Here is a 22,088-nt window from a genome sequence, read left to right as displayed (position 1 = left end):
CTTCATTCTATGTATATGCCTGCTTATTAGGGCTTTCACACACACCCCAAGTGGCATTATTACAAAGTCAGCTTAATTGCCCCCAACAATCTGGGTCCTCATTTTACCTACCTCGGAAGGATGGAAGGCTGAGTCAACCTTGATGAGAATATGGGAGTTTTGTCAGGGTGAATCTTCCAACATCAACATTGGCAACTTGAAGATATGTGCACTTCAGCTCCCAGAATTTCCCAGCCAACAGAGTTGGAAGCGCTGGGGAATTCGGTTAGCTGAAGTCTAGACTTCTTAAAGTTAAGACTTCTTAAATTTGCCAAGGTTAAAAACCACTGCTTTATATTATAATTAAGCCAATTCGTTTCCTAAACAAATAGCGCTTTAAAGTGCTACCCTGGTCAGGTAATACGGAGGCAAGGGCTATCAGATATTGAGATAAAATCCAAGGCCAAAGCAATGCCAGGTGAACATAGACGTTGAAATATCGATCCTTTTCAAATCAAGGAGTTTTGTCTTGACATTGCTTGTACAGGCTCACTTCTCTAAGTTTCTACGTCTATGCTCATCTTGAAGTCTATAAAAACAACTCCCTGCTGCGCGCAACGTAACGAACTGGGAGTTTCTCCAAGTTGGGAGGTGCGTCTTTCCGTCCCGGCTCTCGGTGAACAGAGAGGGTGAAATTCGTTGGTCAGAGCCTCGTACCAAGGTGTGAGTGCGCGTGTTATAATTTAATAACCCCCCCAAAAAAACCTCGAAAGCAGAGGAAATTTCTCTCCACGGCATATTTTTTTGCTGTACAGCGTGTGAGTAAAAAAAATGGAGCCCCGGCGCATTTTTTAAAAAAATGTTATTTTTTTGCTCTTCTCGATTGGGATTATTTTTCCTTATCCCATATCTGTAAAGCAGGGGTCTTCAAACTTGGCCCTTTTATGACTTGTGGACTTCAACTCCCAGAATTCCTCAGCCAAGCATGCTGGCTGAGGAATTCTGGGAGTTGAAGTCCACAAGTCATAAAAGGGCCACGTTTGAAGACCCCTGCTGTAAAGGATACCGCAAAGATTAGAGAGTGGAGCCATGGCTTACTTCTCCATTAAATGTGGGTTGGAAAGCAATGTTGTCCTTAAGAGTTAACAATTTCAAAGTGATAACATTACAGGGGTGTGTGTGTGTGTGTGTGTCAACTGTACAAGTAGCTCTTGGTTAGTGTGAGTTCCAATAGTGCAAAATTTGACCTAATAGTAATGTGATTTATATGTGGATAGCAAGGTCACACTTTTTATAAAAGACTGGAAAACTTTCATGGACTTTTTGGGGAAAATGGACCAAAATGAACTGGTAATATATAATTTGGAAAGGCAAAAGTGGTGATAATTATGTTTGTAACCACCAAATTATGTTTGTAAAGAAAATCAGAAGTCACTTCTTTAGATATTTTTACTTCCCTGGTCTAGACTTCTACTCTTTGTCACTTTTTCTTTGATCTTTTAAAATCTTTTTCTTTTTTCTGATTCCTTATGTAATTTTTTAATCCATATTTTTTCCTTAATAAAGACTATATTTAAATAATTGATACCAGGTCCTGTTTGCTGTCTGCCAATATATTAACATTAACACAATATATGAATATGTTGGGGGTACTGTGAGTATAGTAGTAAAAATGTCCTAGGAAACCACTTGGGTGAGAGCTTATGAATGTAAATTTTTTGACTATTTTTCATTCTGCCTTTATATCTAATACTCCTCCTTCCCCTTATTTTCTCTATAACAACAATCCTGTGAGGGTTGGGCTAAGAGAGTGATTGGCTCACACATGCAGTTTTCATGCCTAAGAAAGATCTAGAACTCAATGAAATGAAATGAACCTTTATTGTCAAAGTACAACTATGTGTACATTGAGATTAGCTGAGCCTCCCTTTGTGCTCCCACCCCCAACACACAGTGACAACAAACCCTCCATCTTACTACACCATGTGAACCAACTACACAACCAATCTCCTCTAGGCCAACACTAACCACTCTAGACCAAAGACACTATATTTTCTTACCTGTTTTGACATTATTTGGGGATAAATGAGAATCTTAAGATTTCCTGTTTTCCAGAGAAATATTCAAATAGTGCAAATTTGAACAATTCAGCCATTTTGTGGGATGAATTAAATGCACTAATTGAGACTTGCCTATGTTCATTTCGATAGGATGTCAGTTGCTCTAAGCCAGAGGGGTCAAATTGCCGGCCCATGATGCCGGCTGGATGCATCATGGCAAAACCGTGCCCACCCCATTGCCGGCAATGGGAAAAAAAAGTCACGATATGTCACAACATGTCACTTGACGTCGTGAGCTTGACACCCCTATTCTAAGCTCAATGAGGATTGTAAGATTTGACTGCTTTAGTCTCAGCACTCATTTGAGGTCAAAGGTGGGTTGGTAAAAGCCAAACTAAGAATGGAGTTGTAGTAAAAGGGGTAGTCGCAGCAAAAGGAAGAAATTTCAAATAGGAGTAATCTATTATAGCCAGATTATAATGGAGTTTTTCTTCTATTTATTTAGGTTGCTAGGCAATTATTGGCTAATTGTTTATTCTAGTCTACACTGCTTGGATATTATAAGACTGAAGAAAGAAAACAGATTTTTCTGATTTTCTTGGAGGGAAGGGGGAGGTTGATGCCATAAATAATGGACTTAAAAAACAAGGCCAATGGAATCAGAACAATTGTGGTGGTACAGTAGTTAGAATGGAGTATTGCAGGCTAATTCTGCCCACTCCCAGGAGTTCGATCCTGACTAGCTGAAGGTTGACTCATGAGGACCCAGATTGTTGGGGGCAATATGCTGACTCTGTAAACTGCTTAGAGAGGGCTGTAAAGCACTATGAAATGGTATATAATGCTATTGCTATTGCTATCAGTTGAAGCCTGGTTTGGGTGGTACAAGGAGTCTACCAGTTTAATATGCCGGGATCTTCTATGGCTTTCTTATATGGACTGCAATTGCAGTTATAATATTAATTTGGTAACTTTTCTATGAGGTGGCTGCATTGGTCTTCAGTAGCAGAAGTAAAAAAGGGCCTTGTGCTATCTTAAAAACAAAAATGTATCTTTTATTCTTCTTTAAGAGGCTCTAAACCTCTTTGTTAACTTCCATAAAGGTAAAGGTAAAGGTTCCCCCGCACATGCATGCTAGTCGTTTCTGACTCTAGGGGCCAGTGCTCATCTCCGTTTCAAAGCTAAAGAGTCAGCGCTTGTCCGAGGACGTCTCCGTGGTCATGTGGCCGGCATGACTAGATGCCAAAGGCGCATGGAACGCTGTTGCCTTCCCACCAGAGTGGTCCCTATTTTTCTACTTGCATTTTTATGTGCTTTCGAAGTTATCTTCCATAGTGTTTATCAAAAGTTTCAGCATTTCTGCCTTTTTTTTCCCCCTTTCAGTTTGTCCAGTCCTCGGAGACTCCCTGGACAAGTCCCAGGAGTTTTCTTGGCAAAGTTTTGCAAAAGTAGTTTGCCATTGCTTCTTTCGTAGGGCTGAGAGAAAGTGAGTGGCCCAACATCGCCCAGCTGGCTTCGTGCCCAAGGTAAGATTAGATCTCTCCGCCTTTGGGTTTCTAGCCTGATATCTTAATCATTCCACTAGACCAGGGGTCGGCAACCACTCGGAACCAGTTCCATTACACAAACAAAAAAGTGGGAGCCACAAAAAGTGTGCACGTGTGTGTCTACGCACGCGCATGCGCAAAAAAAATTTTGCGCATGCGCAAAATGGCAGGCACCTGCGCGGCAACGGGTCTCCCCTTTGGAGAGGTGCGCGCGCACCTCCGCCCGAACGGGCAGTGGCGCTGCTCGTTTGGAAAGCTGCCGCGGCCCGTTTGCAGACTGCCGCGCGGCAGCTTTCCAAACGGACGGCGCCACTGGCTGTTCGGGCGGAGGTGCGCGCGCACCTCTCCAAAGGTTTTTTCTTCTCAATTTTGGTTCTTAACCCTTGCTTCATTTTGCAGACTATATTGGGCCCACCAGTTTCAGCATGACATCCGTTACAGATAAGTCCTTGTTATCGGCTGAGCTACAAGGAGAAGAGGAAGAGGAATTCAATCGCCTTCTACTTCAGGTGCGTTGAGGGCAGTTTCTCTCAAATTTAAGATACATGTTGGGTTTTTTGTTTTTTGTTTTTTTGCAACAGAAGCAGTACTCCTGCCATAAGATAGCAGAATGAGGTTATAGAAGGAGTGCCCGATCCAGAAGGGAGCAGGAACAAGGCAGAGTTCATGCTAGAACAAAAAAAGCCCCCCCATCTTGATTTAATAAAATATTTAATATTCCCGTAAACTAAATCCATCCAGTTTAATATGCTCCCTCCTTATGTATCCAGCTATTTCTCCCCTCTTGTCACATTAAATTGAAAGAGTGACTTCTTAATTTGATGTTTTTGGGCGGTTGAAGGGTGGAAGGCTGAGTCAACCTTGAGCCTGGTGGGACTTGAACCTGCACTAATTGCAGGCAGCTGGTGTTACTTAAGGAGGCATTAGCCCACTGCTCCACCAAGGCAGTGGAGCCAGACACACAGCAGTAAAGCCATCATGATCCTATAAATGTATGTTGTTACTCTGAGTTGGTTTTCATAAAAGCAATTTAAGCTTGTTAGTTAATCAGAGATAATAGACAGATCTCTCTCATGAACAAGACACTGCATTTTTATGAAGGGGCTAAAATGTGCTTAAATGTCATTCCTAATTCTAGTTTTTGTTAAGGTTACTTTTCTTAGTAATCACTGTACATTGTATTTATTAAACTTTTTTTTTGCCTATACCTAGGTGATGTTGATATCAATTTAGCATATGTATGCAGTTTTACAAATAGTTGATTTACAAATGTTGGGAGGAAGCTGGAACTCCACTGTAATTGGTATCAGAGCCCTTGTGTGATGTCCAATGACACTGCTCGTTTATTATGATGCACAATGATAGCTTTTCTACACATGGCATGTACCAAAAGTGTTGATCTACACCAGGCACGTCAAACTCGCAACATCACATGACGTCGCGCGATGTATCAGGACTTTTTCCCCATTGCCAGCAATGGGGTGGGCACAGTTTCGATGTGATACATCTGGCCCGTGGGCCGGCAGCTTGACATGCCTGATCTACACTTTCCAAAATTCCAGGTTAAAGTGGCTTTGTCCTCTTTTTGTCTTTTTTTCCACGTTGCCCTTGCAGGTGTGACTGAATTAGTCTGTCAGATCACTCCTAGAGAATGAGATGAATAATAACAACTACTACTACTATTATTATTATTATTGATCATCACATAGTCAGCCAGATGTTCAGACTGGATTTGGCATTTTTGTCTACCTATCGAGTCCTTACCAAGGACCTGGGATAGGCAGATGTGGATGTTTGATGGTATTACAGATATTGTCGCAGGATGGAAGCAGTTCCTAGTAAGGCCGCCTTTTGCAATTGACTAATGGCGAATTTGTCAATGCCAATGGTGTTCAAATGGTGCTCCAGTTGTTTTGGAATTGCACCCAAGGCGCCTATTACTATTGGTACTACCCTTGCTTGCCTTTGCCACAGTCTTTCTATTTCTATTTGTAGGTCTTTGTATTTTGTTCTTCAACCATCTGACGTACTTGCAGCATTCCACACCCACCTATTTGCCTTGGTGGATAGAGTCTGTCAATGTCACTGTGTGGCTGAAGGGCATGATTCATTGTCATTATTGTTCTGGTCTTCCTATCCATTCCTTTTAGTTCTGCTTGAGTCCAGTCCACTATTCCAGCTGTGCATCTAATAACTGGAATTGCCCAGGTGTTGATTGCCTTCATGGTATTTCCTCCATTGAGTTTGGACTTTAAAATCTTCTTCAATCTCTTGATGAAGATCTGCTTCCAGAACTGCACTGTTTCTTCCTTGTCAGCTACTGACTCATTGCAGTTTCTCCATTGATGGATTGGTAGAAACGTTTCTGATTGGATTGAAATTGGAGGTTCTGTCTAAAATTTGCAATTTGAGTTTTAATAGTTTATGATTGTTTGCATAAGGTAGATTATGATTGTTTGTATTCTTATACCCTGTACTTAGCTCTGGGAAGTCGGGGAGGGGGAAGGGAGGGAGGGGCTGGGGAGGGTTGGAGTGGGAAGGGGGTGGGCTGGGGTTGTGTTTTGTTTGTTAAAAATAAAATGTATTGTAAAACTTTTTAAATAAAATTTGCAATTCGAGCTTCGTATCTACTGATTTTCCTGGCTATAGCTGTTATTTGCTGCTTTATTATTTCCAGTGCTTCCTTGATCTTCCTTGTTTCTAAGTGGTATTTCTTGATTAGGTATTCTTTGGTCTTCTTGTTCTTCAGCTTCTTTTCTTTCATCTGTTTTAGCTTGCTTGCATGTGATCTTAACTTGCTGGTCTTATTTTCTAGACTAACCTCCCATTTTTGTGGTGCACTGCTTGTTTGTTTTTCTTTGTTGATTTTGCTTCCCAGGTATTCAGTTATAACTGCAGCTGTGATTTGTTGGTTTGTTTCTTGCAGTGAATTGATATTACAGTATTTGCATCTTTTAATGCTTGTGCTAGCTGTTTCTTTGGAACAAGCTTCAATGCAGCCTTATTCTGTTGTTTTTGGGCTGTTCTGGATGCTCAGTTATTCTTTGTTTCAATTCTTTTATTTCTTTAGTTAGAGGGTTTTGTTCTTCCTGAGGAAGAGGTGCCTGGTTTCCAAATGAGAACAGTTGTATATCTCTGCTGGATTCCTTCACTGCCAACTCCCTCTGGTTTGCCTCTACATTCTGAATTACTTCTGGCAAGGCTTTGATTTCTTTGCCCTGGGTAAACCTTTGCAGTTCGTCCAATTCTGTTTCTGTGAATACTTTATTTTCTATTATAAATCGACATTGATCTGCTAGTCTCTGTTCTGTTATTTCTGATTCTGGATGTTGTTCTTTCTAGAACTGGTGCATTCGTTTTAGATATCCTCTTCTTGTTGGACTTGATCTGTAATCACAGATCATTATTTCTTTGTTTTCAATCACTGTGTATTTGCAACAGGTAAAAACCTTCCAGTAGTTCTGCAGCTGCTGGCCCTGGTTGCTCATCCAACAGTCCTGAGTCCTGTAACCCATTTTTCACCAGATAATCCAGGAACTCCCATATCTAGAGCGGACCTTGTTAACCCAGGTGACATCCAAGCCACTATGGTTTTCTGAAATTTACATCTCATCATATTTTTCATGGGAGAGACACTCTTGGTCTGACTCCTCTGATGAGACCTGTCCAGTATGGTTGAACCTCTGGCATAGCTCTCATCTTCCTCAGAGTACACGAGCCCCACAACCACATAAAGATGGTGCCTCACTGGGCGATGATGATGGTGATGATTATCTCTCTATCTTGCAATGGGGCTACTCTAGGTGGCTCACAACTATAAACAAAAAAAGAAGGATCTTTAAACAAGAGCCTTGGTGGAGCAGTGGGCTAATGCCTCCTTAAGTAACACCAGCTGCCTGCAATTAGTGCAGGTTCGAGTCCCACCAGGCTCAAGGTTGACTCAGCCTTCCATCCTTCCGAGGTAGGTAAAATGAGGACCCAGATTGTTGGGGGCAATAAGCTGACTTTGTAATAATGCCGCTTGAGGGGGGGGGGAAAGCCCTAATAAGCAGGCATATACATAGAATGAAGGCTATTGCTAAGCACATTGATTTGTGCTTCTTAGATTGTAAGCCGCCCTGAGTCTTCGGAGAAGGGCGGGATATAAATGGGATTTAAAAAAAAACAACAATAGTAAATAATAGAACAATAAAACAAGGAAAAAGAACACAAAGAAAATACATTGATATGACTAGTAAAAAAAAAAAGATGGGCTAGTGGGGCACAGACAGGTGGTGGGGAGCTGGAGTGTGGTTGCTGAGTGTGGTTGCTGACAGATTAAGGTATGCAGGATTTATAAACACATCCCACCATTGTCTCCCCTAGGCAGCCCAGAATATCCAGGGTTCTGTGCCTTCTCCAGCAGAATCCAAGCCCATCCGCCCCCTTCCAGGTAAAAAAAAAATACTGCCGCAAAAGGTGACCTGCTTAATGAAACAAAAGGAATGTGAAAAAGGTCTAAGATATTGGAGAAGATTTCTCAGACCTAGATGGAAATGAGAAACTCTTCGCCTTTCTTATCTTATTGCACATGTTTGCTCATTTCCCCAACAATTTGCTTCTTTCTCTGCTTGTTTCTCCCATCCTTCCTTTATTGATTTCCAAGGGAGATGTGTGAGATAATAGGGATGTTATGACCTGAAAGAGAATAGGAAAAGCTTATGGACAAGGGAATGATCCAGTTAGGCCTTGACCTATGGCCATAATTAAGCCCAGAGTTCTGGTCATAATTTGAGGCATCATGTGACCTGATTTTTTTTTACAGTTTTGCAGCGATTGTTAAATGCTATATGGTCTTTATGTGAATGCGTTTTTCCCAGTGGGGAAACAAAAACGCAACAAATTGCTGTCATGTGACTGGGACGCTGTAAAGGGCCATAAAAATGAGCTGATAGCCAAGTGCCCAAAATGCGATCATGTGTCTGTGGGGAGGGGATGCAACCATTGTAACTTTGAAAAGGGGCTGTCAGTAGCTCTGGAAAGGTCCATTGTAACTTCAAAGACAACCAGTCATAAACGTTTATATTTTACACTATTTCAAAAAGGGTAGACTATTACAAAAATAACTACATTATATTCCTGTCATGTAAAAAAAATTAATATCGAAACAGAGAAGATTTTTAAATGCAACAAAAGAGAAGTTTTTGCAGGTGAATTTGGAAAGCTAGAAAAAAATATCAGTTGCAGTTGCTATGCTGCTGTGGGTGGGACAGAGGTAGAGTAAAAAGGGTAGGGTAGGGTAGGGTTGGGATTGTTCAAATAAGCCCGATCTAGCCTGATCTGTAAGATTTTATAGGGTTTACAGAGTTTTATTGATCCTGGACAACCTGGATTTGGACGTTGCTTTATTTCCGTAGAATTAATTAGCAGTGGATAGGCTCAATTTCCACTTGCATCCCACCACATTTGAATCCTACAATAAGACAAGAAGAAATTTGGTCTGCCAAATTGCAGGAAAGATATTATCACTTTTAGTTTTGGCTGTGTGCGTGAGACATCTTCATTTGGCACCTTTTCCCCCCCCTGCCTAGGATTCTGCCTTAAAACCCACACAAGTTCTGGTGAGAAGATTTTTGTCAATGTCTGCAGATCCCAGCACCTCCCTTCGCCACCCGACCTAACCAACGAAGAGCTGGCTTGCCTCATTGAGTCAGAAAATGCCTCCACCTTCCGGATCCCCATGAGTCTGGGAGAACCCCATGCAGAAGTGGACAAGAGTGAGTGGTCAACTCATTAGAAAATTGGTTGCTGCTGAGATGAATGGTACAAACTAGGAATTTTTTTTATTATTAAACAAATTTATATACAGTAGCTGCCCAATTCACACATAGGTGACGCCCGGTGTCTTGTAACATTTATAAGCTAGGAACTGTGGTGGCACAGTGGTTAGAATGCAGTATTGTAGCTGACTCTGCACACTGCCAGGAGTTTGATCCCAACCAGCTCAAGGTCATCCGAGGTCCAAATGGGGACCCAGATTGTTGGGGGCAATTTGCTGACTCTGTAAACCACTTAGCACGGTAAAGCACTATGAAGCAATATATAAGTCTAAGTGCTATTGCTAGTGCTATTTAAAACCCCACCAAATAATGAAAACACTATAAAAAAGCACTCCACTCCCCATAGCAGCAACAGCAGCATCAAAACAGCCACTTGATCGGCTCCATCTCCATTAGTATTCTCCAGGTCCCCTGACAAAACCATGTTTTAGGGCCCTATCTTAGGGAGAATGATGTTCTGTAGAGAAGGCGCCATCACCGAGAAGGTCCCTTTTCATGGTCCCACCAGATGTTCATCCCTAATCAATGGGGCCTATAATAAACTCTGCCTTCCCACACTGGTGTGCTAGGTGGATGTAAAACGAATCCATATTATAGTTGTTTCCCATCTACCTAATTGAATGCCCTATTGCTCCTCAGGTCGTATCATCTGGCTGGGCTAAGGAGCAACAAAACCATCTTTGGCAATAGTGAGGATGGCACTAACAGGTAGCAAAAGTCACTCAGAATTACTTCTAAGTTGCTCCCAGACTTCTCAGTTCAGGCACTTCACAAGGGTGCAGTTGGAAATCGCAGAGAACGACAGCACCGTTGCCTAATTTTGATTGTGTGGATTACTCTGCATCCTATACTCTGCAGAAAATCTGCTACAGAATACAAATGCAATATTATACACATTTCTAATCATCCTAACGGAAGAGGAAATAGTGTTGAAAAAACATATACAGGTGAAACTCAAAAAATTAGAATATCGTGCAAAAGTTCATTTATTTCAGTAATGCAACTTAAAAGGGGAAACTAATATATGAGATAGACTCATTACATGCAAAGCAAGATAGTTCAAGCCGTGATTTGTCATAATTGTGATGATTATGGCGTACAGCTCATGAAAACCCCAAATCCACAATCTCAGAAAATTAGAATATTACATGCAATCAATAAAACAAGGAGTGTACATAGAACAATATCTGACCTCTGAAAAGTATAAGCATGCATATGTACTCAGTACTTGGTTTGGGCCCCTTTTGCAGCAATTACTGCCTCAATGCGGTGTGGCATGGAAGCTATCAGCCTGTGGCACTGCTGAGGTGTTATGGAAGACCAGGATGCTTCAATCGCTATTGCAGAAGGGCCTTCAGCTCTTCTGCATTGTTCGGTCTCATGTCTCTCATCTTTCTCTTGGCAATGCCCCATAGATTCTCTTTGGGGTTCAGGTCAGGTGAGTTTGCTGGCCAATCAAGCACAGTAATCTCACGGTCATTGAACCAGGTTTTGGTGCTTTTGGCAGTGTGGGCAGGTGCCAAATCCTGCTGGAAAATGAAGTCAGCATCCCCATAAAGCTTGTCTGCAGAAAGAAGCATGAAGTGCTCCAAAATCTCCTGGTAGACAGCTGCGTTGACCCTGAAGCACAGTGAACCAACACCAGCAGATGACATGGCTTCCCAAATCAACACAGACTGTGGAAACTTCACACTGGACTTCAAACATCTTGCAGTGTGTGCCTCTCCATTTTTCCTCCAGACTCTGGGTCCTTGGTTTCCAAATGAGATGCAAAAGTTGCTCTCATCAGAAAAGAGGACTTTGGACCACTGAGCAACAGACCAGGTCTGTTTTTCTTTAGCCCAGGTAAGACGCTTCTGACGTTTGTTGTTCAGGAGCGGCTTGACAAGAGGAATACGACATTTGAAGCCCATGTCCAGGATCTGTCTGTGTGTGGTGGCTCTTGATGCACTGACTCCAGCCTCAGTCCACTCTTTGTGAAAGTCCCCAACACTTCTGAATGACCTTTTTCTGACAATCCTCTCCAGGCTGCGGTCATCCCTGCTGCTTGTGCACCTTTTTCTTCCACACTTTTCCCTTCCACATAACTTTCTATTCATGTGCTTTGATACAGCACTTTGGGAACATCCAACTTCTTTTGCAATTACCTTTTGAGGCTTTCCCTCCTTATGGAGGGTGTCCGTGATGGTTTTCTGCACAACTGTCAGGTCAGCAGTCTTCCCCATGATTGTGATTCCTACTGAACCAGACTGAGAGACCATTTAAAGGCTCAGGAACCCTTTGAAGGTGTTATGGCTTAATTAGCTGATTAGAGTGGGACACTTTCAGCCTAGAATATTGCACCTTTTCACAATATTCTAATTTTCTGAGATTGTGGATTTGGGGTTTTCATGAGCTGTACGCCATAATCATCACAATTATGACAAATCACGGCTTGAACTATCTTGCTTTGCATGTAATGAGTCTATCTCATATATTAGTTTCCCCTTTTAAGTTGCATTACTGAAATAAATGAACTTTTGCACGATATTCTAATTTTTTGAGTTTCACCTGTACTTTTTTTCTGTTATTTCTGTTCTATTATTCTGTTATACGTATTTGTATCCCTTCAAGAACAACTAGGAACACAGAGCCATTTTATATGCATTGTAGACCTAAGGAAGAATCGTTCTCCATTAGGAATCAGCTTAACGTTCCCTTTGTCCTTTCAGGTGGTAATGGTTGCACAGCCTACGATGTTACCATCAACACCAACTTTTTTAATAAAATAGAGGTGAGTCTTTCCCTTTTTTTTAACGGGGGTTTGGGATCTGGAAACTCCAAAGTGGAGTATTCCCTTCCTGTGCTCATCTGGTTGCCTTTTTCAGTTCAACGGGAAGCTGAATGCATGACCTCCAATGGCATCAGAGATGGCGTTTGCATTTTATACTCTTGATCCTTTTATATTATGCCTGATTTATCTCTTCTTTTTCTTCCCAATCTCTGAATCAAAAATAATCTAGGACTTTACTGCGATGTAATTTCATATACCACCACTGGAACATGTTTGTGAATTACATGCATTTGAGGGCCCTGAGTCTTTTCTATCCCTTTTTATTTTATTTTATTTTTTGCACCCACTCAGTATGGTGCATAATATGTATGCCTTGTTTACTATAAGTAGTTCAACTATAATTGAAGTCCACAAGCCTTCAAGGTGCTGGTGATGACCTTTAAAGCCCTAAATGGCTTGGGTCCTGGATATTTGAGGGAACACCTGCTGCCAGCATCAAGTTCCCTTCGTCCAGTGCGCTCACACAGTGAGGGTCTTCTCAGGGTGCCGGCGGTAAAAGATTGCCGGCGGATAACATCCACGGGGAGGGCCTTCTCTGTGGGTGCGCCTGCCCTCTGGAACCAGCTGCCTGTGGAGCTTAGGACTGCACCTGACCTGCGTTCATTCCGCCGGGACCTGAAGACCTGGCTCTTTGAGCTCTCCGGCCCAGGCTGAGAATTTTTAACTGGGGTTTTTATTTTTAGGGATAATTTAATCTTTTTAATTGTTTTTTAACTTTTGTATTTTGTATTGGTTTGGTTTTTAAATACCCTGTAAACCGCCCTGAGTCTTTCTGGAAAGGGCGGTATATAAATCTAATAATAAAATAAAATAAATAAATTCCCAGAATTAGTTAGTGAATTCTGGGAGTTGAAGTCCACAGGTCTTCGTATTACCAAGATTAGACGTCTCCGATGTAAATGCTGGTGGTTTGCACTGGCAGTATTCACATCTGAGCGTGCACCCCAGGCGCACAGTATTTTATTGCAGAAAGAAATTTTCAAGCCATTTTTTTAAACACAGTTATCAGAAAAAGGAGCCTAAGCTTTCTCAACTTTCTCTCTTATCTTTGCCAATGTCAAGAGCAACCAATTTCTCAAAGAATTCTTCCTTACCATAGCCATGGAAGGACTGTCAGAGAAATACAAGATGGACATCGGCAACCAAGGTACAGAAAATAAGAATTGTAGCAAGGAGGGCCTTTGGTGGGTGGGGTGGCTCCCTGAATATAAGCAATCTTAATGGGACCCTGCATCTTTGCCTTGCTCTTCCTTCCTTTGTACCTTTGCAACCAGCTGACATAGTTGTCTGTATTCCTTCCCAGACTGGCGGATTCTGAAGAACAGGAAATTTATGGGCTCCATATCGGAACAGAATATCCGCACTAAATCCAAGCCCATCATCCAGGAAATGCACAGCAGGTGTGATATTTTTTATTTTATTTTTTTTTTGGGTGGGGAAGGGTGGTCTCCTTTAAGCTAAACCACCTTCTTGTGCTGTTACGTTTTACACACACACACACACACACACACACACACACCTTTCCCCCCCAAAAAGTGCTCTCTAGCTGTTCTGGATGTCATCTCCAAACTAGCATATTTATTTATACATGGTGTTTATATGAATATATACATTCATTCCTTCATCAAACAACAATTACAAATTCAATGGAACAAAATGAAAGAACTAAAATGTGACAGAGATAATAGGCACATTAGTACACTTATGCACAGCTCCGTAGGAACCTCTTAAGTATGGAATGAGGTCCACAGAAGTTAAGTTGGAATTAAAGCTGTAAAAGTTAGTAGCTGAGACAACCGAATCGGTTAAGATATTCCATATTTTGACAACTGTTGTTACCAAAATGGAACCCTCTTACAATCAGGTTTAAAGTGGTTTACATTAAGTTTCTATGTGTTCAGGACTTAATATGACGACCTGGAATAAGACTTTTGACCCTGAGGTCCATCCATTCTGGTTAGACTTACTTTTGTCAATTCTGGATAGTGGTGGAACTGGCACAGCGCAACCTTGGCTTGCTTGCCCACGTATCAGGTAAGGGCAGGATAGATCTGTTAGGATTAATGGACGTATTACGTGCCATCGCATCAGCATAGATTCTTAGTGACCACATGGATAGATATTCTTCAGGAGATCTGTCTCTAACCAGATGCTTCAGGTGCTGCTGTAACTGTGTTCCTTCACCTTTCTGCTAGTCAGTCTCTTATCTTTTCCTTCCATTTTTCCCAGCCCTACAAACATCTTTGGAGACCTGTGTCTTTATATAATGTGTCTGGAAGAATAGATTCGCAAATAGGAAGAAAATAGTGATAATGACCTTGACATTTCAGAAAACCATTAGGTGGTATTTCAGGCCCCAGCATGGTTTGGCAAAAGGAGACTTTCATTTGTTAACCTCTTTGTAGCAACGTTGGTAGTCCTTGACTTGCAACCATTTGTTTAGCGACTGTTTGAAGTTACAGTGGCACTGAAAAAAAGCATGACCAGTCCTTACGCTTTCAGTCACATGATCAAAATTTGGGTGCTTGGCAACTGGCAATTTACTCTAGTTGTAGCCTTCTGGGGTGCAATTTGCACCCTTCCCAGCTAGCTTCTGACAAAGCAAAATCAGTGGGGGAAGCCTGATTCATTTTACATGATTCACTTAACTCAGTGGTTCACTTAACAACCATGGCAAAGGAGGTTGTAAAATGGGCACGAGTCACTTAATCGTGTTTCTCAACCTTTCTCAACCTTGTCAGTTTGAAGATATGTGGATTCAACTCCCAGAATTCCCCAACTAGCCACGGGACTCAAAGTCCACACATCTTCAAGCTGCCGAGGTTGACAGACACTGAATTAAACTGTTGATATTGTAGCATGTGGGGTTTTTTTCCCCCGATTGTACTTAGTACACAATGAGGGGACCAACACTAATATGTTGCGGTATGGAGTACAGACATGCTGCTTACTATCTAACCTGTTCCATCTCTCGTCTTCCATCCAGTTTTGCCCCGTAAAAAGCCATCTGAATTCTGTACTTGCCAGTGGTCTTTTAATCTGCCTTGGACACAGCTCTCCTTATCCAATTTAAGTCCATTTTGCTCTTTTTTCAGCTCTGCTGCAGCTCCTGAATTCACCATAGTTGCAGAGCCATCAACCAGTCACCCGGATCGTCTAGTGGCGAAGGTCTCCCTCCCTGAAATGGTAATTCCATGGTGTGAGGTTTACCGGGAAGTACCTATCTGTTCCAACTCTAGCCCAGGTGCTGGGACTGGTTGCAATTTTTTGAGTGTGTTTTACTCTTTCTCCCCCCCCCTCCCCCGCCACTACTACAGATCTCAGTGAGAAATCTTGAGCTGGACCTTGGAGAAGACCGTATTGTGCTACGGGGACATCCTGAGCTCTATCATTTGGACATTTTCATACCCTACAGCATTGTCCCTGAGGAAAGCCGGGCTCAATTCCACAAAGAAACAAAGGTGAGGAACTTAAGCATGGAAGAGACTTGGAGAAGTCCACCCCGATAAAAAACAACAACAAAAAACTAGCATGTCTTCACCTCCAGATTTTCAGTCCAGAAGAAGAGTTTGAATATTTACAACTTTTCTCCTTAAACTTCTCCTCCTATCTCAAAGTTATGTAATAACCCTATCACCTCTGACGTACAGACAAGTAGTCCCCGACTTATGATGAGAGACTTAGAGACCATTCAAAGTTATGATAGACCCCCCCCCCAAAAAGCTGCTTACAATCCAGTTCCAAAGTTTGGATGGTTACCCTCTCCCCATGGTCACACGATACATTTTGGGCACTCAGCAGCTGGCTTGTATTTTTGGCCATTTGCAGCATCCTGTGGTCACTTGACCACAATTTATGTTTTGGCTAAAAACTAATATTTATCTCTTGTTTTCCTACAAAAAAAACCCTGGTCCATTCCAAATAACGGGTTCAGTTAAAAACCACTGCATTCACTTTATGACCACCGTGCCAGTCACATGATGATATGCTTTATGATCTTTATGACTTACAAAGGGTCATAAGTCAAGGATTGCCTGTAGTAATTTGGTCACACTTAAAAGGCAAGCCTAGTTTGGGAGGTTTTCCAGTCTGAGTCCCATTCTCCTTCATTTCAGCTGCTAGGTGCTGGCCATACAGCAGTGAAATAGATGTAGATGCATAAGAGCTCTTCAAAATATGCCAAAGGGAGGTTTTTTTTTCCTGTTTTCCTGTTTCAATTGAGATCATCGGCATGAACCTTCAAAAAGCTCTAAAAAAAGGAAGAGCTAATGTGCAGAGGGGGTATTTAGTATGAAAGAGTCACCAAGTAACATATCAGTGTTTCTCAACCTTGGAAACTTGAAGGTATGTGGACTTCAAGTTCCATGATTTCTCAGTCATGCTGGCTAGGGAATTCTTTTTTTTTAATTGAAAAGTTTTAGAATACATTTTAAAAACATAAACTCCCTCCCCCCCCCCACTTACCCTCCCTCACCCTCCCCCCCCCCCGACTTCCCAGAGCTGAATACAGGGTATTAACTTTTACAAACCTAAGCTAAAATATGCTAACTAACTAAAAAAACACATTAAATTCTATCACGCTTTAACTCCCCTTAAACATAACTAAATAACTAACTAATAATGAATATCTAATAATACATCATATAAAACTAATACTTATTCATATGCTAAATGAAACTTTTTAGTCCCATATTTATTCTGAATATACTCGATCCATCTTCTCCATTCCACAATATATCTCTGTTGAGATTGTTCTTTCAAATATGCTGAAATCTTTGCCATTTCCGCCAGGTTTGAAACTTTCAAAGTCCACTCTTCTATAGTAGGCAGTTCCTCCTTCTTCCAATATTGCGCTACTAAAAGTCTTGCTGCCGTAATTAAATTCAACATCAATTTAGTATCTATAACAGTACAATCTGTAATAATACCCAACAGAAATAACTGTGGAGAAAACCTTATCTTTTTCTTAAATATCTTCTGCATGTTCCACCAAATTTTAATCCAAAAAGCTTTGACTTTTTTACAAGTCCACCATATATGATAATACGTTGCATCATCACAACCACACCTCGAATTCTTGAAGTCCACATATCTTCCAGTTGCCAAGAGTAAGAAACATTGGCCTAGATCACGGGTATCAAACTTGCCACGTCACGTGATGTGTTGCGACCTATCGCGACTCTTTTTGCATTGCCGGAGCTGGGGGTGGGGCACGGCCTCCGTATGATGCAACCGGCTCACGGGCTGGCAGTTTGACACCCCTGGCCGAGATGATCAAGTTCATTGAATCTGCCTGAAAGTTATAGAACTTTCTTTCTGATTACTTGGCTAAAGGAATGTTGTAACTTTAGTGGTTCTATTTGTGTGAGACACTGAATCACAACCTAGCTGCAGATTTACCTAATGTACGCATCCAGTCTCCGACATTCATTTGTGGTTCAGTTGCTGCTTGCTCTAATTAAGAAAATGACATCTAAGCTCTCATGGGTGAGTGTGCATGCAAACTTCATCTAATAGAGATTTATCCTCTCAGAAATCCTTTTTACTTTTTTTCTTAGCACTCAAATCTTTTGCCCTTGATTGAGTAACTTGGATCTGTAACTGTTGTTTGTGGCCAGCTTGTCTGCCAGAAGCTGAGTGGATTCCATAACAAATCGCCATGGTGCCAAAATGACACTGTATACATGATGACATCATCATGAATATGCCATGATTTAGATACAAATGTTGGATGAACTGTAGCAATTGCGTAATTATATCACACACACACGCACTTTGCCATTTGTCCCTTCTTTGCCCTTCATGGAGATACTTTGCAGGAGCGACACCTATTTTTCCCCATTACTCAGCTGATGCTTCTGAAGATGAAGAATTAACAGCCACCATCGCTAGCAGAGGAGAGATTTAGAGAAAGAGTACTCAAAGGACCCTTTTCCTCCTCAAGATCCTGTTGTACAGGTCAAGAAAGGTCATAATATGGGGCCAAATTCACTTAACAACTGTCTTGTTTAGGAACAGAAATGTTGGGCTCAGTTATGGTCGTAAATCAAGGACTACTTGTACCTTTTGCCCAAAATTTCTGTTCCTAAACAACATAGTTCTTAAGTGAATTTTGCCCCATTTTATGACCTTTCTTGACACAGTTAAGTGAATCATTGCAGTTGTTAATAACATGGTTGTTACTTGAATCTGGCTTCTCCATTGGGTTTGCATGTCAGAACAGTAGCCCCCAACCTTTTGGATACCAAGGACAGGTTCTGTGGGGAGAGGTTTTTCCACGGACTGGAGGAGGCGTGATTTTGTGTGCTGCTTTTGTGTGCGGCCCAGTTTCTGGCATGCTGTGGCCCGGTGCCAGTCCATGGACTTGGGGTTGGGGACACCTGTGTCAGAAGGTTGCAAAAGGTAAATCACATGACCTGGGGACACTGCAACTGTCATAAATACACACCAGTTGCCAAGTGTCCAAATTCTGATCACGTGACCACAGGGGTGCTGCAATGGTTGTAAATATGAAAAAACAGTCATAAGTCACTTTTTTCAGTGCCATTGTAACTTCAAATGGCTGTAAGTCAAGGACTACCTGTATAAAATCAGTTTCACCCCAGCCTATTTCCAGAGGTAGTCTGTGGGAGATAAAAATTGCCCACTTCTTCTGTAGTGGAGGGTTGCTGCATGTAAATCCTTATTATGGGGAAAGTTTGATTCTCAAACCTTCAGTTTCTTAGTTTGACTGCTTTCGTTGAGCTACAAGCTTTCTTGCAAGCTCTCCTGGTGAAGAATCATCAGGTGGAGAACATAAATAAGCTAATCTTTCTTTTTATCAAGAGGGGCATCTGCCAGAGGTGGGTGGGAGGGGTAAGAATAGTTGTTAAAAGGTAAAGGTTCCTCCGCACATGCGTGCTAGTCGTTTCCAACTCTAGGGGCCGGTGCTCGTCTCCGTTTCAAAGCCGAAGAGCCAGCGCTTGTCCGAGGACGTCTCCGTGGTCATGTGGGCGGCATGACGGGACGCCAAAGGCGCACAGAGCGCTGTTACCTTCCCACCGTAGTGGTCCCTATTTTTCTACTTGGATTTTTATGTGCTTTCGAACTGCTAGGTTGGCAGAAGCTGGGACGAGTAACAGGCGCTCACTCTGTTACACGGCACTCGGGATTCGACCCGCCAAACTGCCGACCTTCCGATCGACAAGCTCAGCGTCCTAACCCACTGAGCCACCGCGTCCCTTAGAATAGTTGTTACAATTGTGCAATTGAAGCCACACCCCATGTTTACACATCAGATGCCTCCATGCCTGTAAAAGGGGCAAGGTTTCCATCAGGCAGCTGCCACCATCTTGACTTTTTAATCTCACGACAGTGGCTTCCCCTGTTTATGAAACCATTAGGAATTGGAGGTTTCGACTAAAATGTGCAGAATCAGCGATGTTTGCAGCAAAGGTTCCAGTTGCCAAAGGGCACCAAAAAAACAACAACACAATACAAGTCCAATACATTTATCTATCATAGTTTCCAGGACTGGATTACTTCCAGTTGGCAAGCTTTATCCTAGAAGCTATAATCCTCCATCAGGCTTTTTTTTTTTCCTGAATCTCCTCAAGGATGCAGGTTTACTCAGAAACGGCACCTTAGTAGACCTTTACTCCAAAGGGAGCTTTTCTGTCAGGGAATTGCACAGCTGGTGTCCAAATGGAGTCAGAAGTGCTGACCAGCACTTGCGGTTTTTATATAAATAAATATAGTCAGTAAATAAGAGAGGCCAACGGGAGCATAGTCAGGTAAATCAACACAGCAGGAACATCATCACCTGCTGCCGGCGTCAACTTCCCTCCGCCCTGTGCGTTCCCACAGAGAGGGCCTCCTCAGGGTGCCACCGGTCAGAGAATGTCGGCTGGTGGCCCCCAGGGGGAGGGCCTTCTCTGTGGGCGCCCCAGCTTTATGGAATCAGCTGCCGGTTGAGCTCCGGATGGCACCTTCCGACGCGACTTGAAGACCTACCTGTTTGAACAGGCCGGCCTGGCCTGATGGGGGATGCGTTGGGGGTTTTATTGGGGATTTTTTTACATTTTTCTACTGTTTTTAGTTTGGGCTTGTGTTTAATTCTCTTTTTAATTTTTGTAATTTGTATTTTTATATATGCCCTGTTCACTGCCCTGAGTCCTTCGGGAGAAGGGCGGTATACAAATATAATAAACAAACAAACAAACAATCAGGTAAATCACAGAGAGCCCACAGGGCAAAAAAGGCGGGAAATAAGGAAACGCCCCTTTTTCACTCAAGGCAACCAATCACAGCTATAAATTCCCTCTGGCCATAGCCAGCGCTCTTCAATCAGTCAGCTATATAACTGTGTTTTGACTCATTACACAACCCCCACTGTTCCAGTTATAAATGTAAATATCTTGACATTTTCCTTTCAGCTGCCCTCTTGGTTTTTTTCACCTCTGCCCAACAATGCTGTCATTCTCTGTTTTGAGAGATGATTTGGAGTCTGGTCCCAAACCTACACCTCCCTGCCTGCAGCACTGTGCCTTCGTTGATTTCTGAAGCTTTGTCAAGACTCTTCCGTATCCTCAAAAGATGGGAGTTCCCTGGTTCTAACCACTAAAATAGGCAGCCAGCTGCCTGCAACCCAGAAACATCTTTTGGTGGCTGTTAAAATCCCCCCTCCCACCCCCGTCATTGTGAAGTGGAACATATGAAGCCTCTTGTGTAAGCCATGAAACAGGCTTTATATAATTGATAGATTCATCCTCACCCCACTCCTTATGGCCCCCAATTCTCCTCTCTCCCACCCACCCACCCCCCCGCGCAAAAAAGAGTTTATTCCTAGGCACCCAAAGATTGCCATTCCTGGCCTGGAGCAATGCAAGTGTCGCTGTGGGTCTGCTCCTTGTTTGTGGCCTTGTTCCTTGGGCTCTTGAAAGATTACCTGTTTCAACAGATGCAGCAACAGGAAGAGCTTAAATCATCAATCACCCTCTACTTTCTCTTCCCTCTTCCAGATCCTTACTGTCTTAATGCCTGTCCAACGCCCATTGCTGTTGCCATGAGCTCTGAACAGACGGTCTGGAGGATTGATCACACTGTAGGCTGGGGATGTACATTACGGACATATGCCACAGCCCTGTACGACAAACTTCTGAGCGAAGGAACGGCTGTCTGGAGAAATAGGAATGACCTTCTCCAAAGAATGATGCCGGAGTTTGGGAAGTGTCATCTCTAAGGCTCACAGGCTTTGAACCTAGAAACACACAGTAAAACATGTTGGATGTGATTCAGGATTTGTCTCCATTTTTTCCTCCTACGGTTTGTTTTCAGCTTCCTTTCCACCCACAACAGCTGTCACTTTTTCCCATTTAACTTTGCCTCCTTCTGTAACACATAATCCATGTACTCCCCCCCCCCCTTTGCTCCTACAGTCGGCTCAACTGCAATCTGCGGCCATGATTTGTACTTGCCATCTTAATGCTAATGAAAGTTTGTTCTGCTTCAACTGCGGAAGGAGAGAATTTTGAAGTGATTCCTGCAGGAAATCTCTTCCAGTGGGCTCCAAACATGCCGTCTTTTGAATGCGTTCCTTTCTAAAGATCATCTGGCTAGAAAAATCAGCCAAGGAGAGAATGCCCAAAGCTAGAACTTTTTTTTTTCCTTGTGTGCTGTCATGCCTACTCAACCGGGCAAGATCAAGCAAGCAAGAACCACACCAATTTCAGTAAGGAATATTTAATAAAAGAGCCAGTTTGGTCTAGTGCAGGGGTAGGCAACCTCGGCTCTTTTATGACTCATGGACTTCAACTCCCAGAATTCCTGAGCCAGCATGGCTCAGCTTGGAAACCTCTCCCTTTCCCCTCAG

At 42.5% G+C, this 22,088-nt stretch overlaps 1 protein-coding gene across 2 annotated transcripts; it reads left to right on the top strand.

Annotated features, from left to right (window-relative positions):
* The first annotated feature begins 620 nt into the window (after nucleotides 1–620).
* LOC308676101 (PIH1 domain-containing protein 1-like) lies at nucleotides 621–21,576 on the top strand. 2 transcript variants are annotated; one of them, XM_081341828.1, is made up of 11 exons: nucleotides 621–700; nucleotides 3,514–3,565; nucleotides 3,986–4,095; nucleotides 7,952–8,018; nucleotides 9,157–9,342; nucleotides 12,117–12,178; nucleotides 13,301–13,385; nucleotides 13,542–13,638; nucleotides 15,334–15,424; nucleotides 15,556–15,699; nucleotides 21,238–21,576. In XM_081341828.1, the coding sequence occupies exons 3-11, from the start codon at nucleotides 4,012–4,014 to the stop codon at nucleotides 21,283–21,285; spliced, it is 864 nt and encodes a 287-aa protein (XP_081197954.1). In that variant the 5' UTR covers nucleotides 621–700; nucleotides 3,514–3,565; nucleotides 3,986–4,011; the 3' UTR covers nucleotides 21,286–21,576. The 2 variants fall into 2 exon arrangements, with proteins under 2 accessions (XP_081197954.1, XP_081197953.1); XM_081341827.1 differs by having other exon boundaries at nucleotides 687–702; nucleotides 3,423–3,565.
* Nucleotides 21,577–22,088: the final 512 nt, after the last annotated feature.

Source organism: Vipera berus, assembly GCF_964194415.1.
Source record: "Vipera berus genome assembly, chromosome: W".
Lineage (NCBI taxonomy): Eukaryota > Metazoa > Chordata > Lepidosauria > Squamata > Viperidae > Vipera > Vipera berus.
The sequence above is the reverse complement of the archived record's forward strand: the minus strand, read 5'-3'. Positions and strand labels throughout refer to the sequence as shown.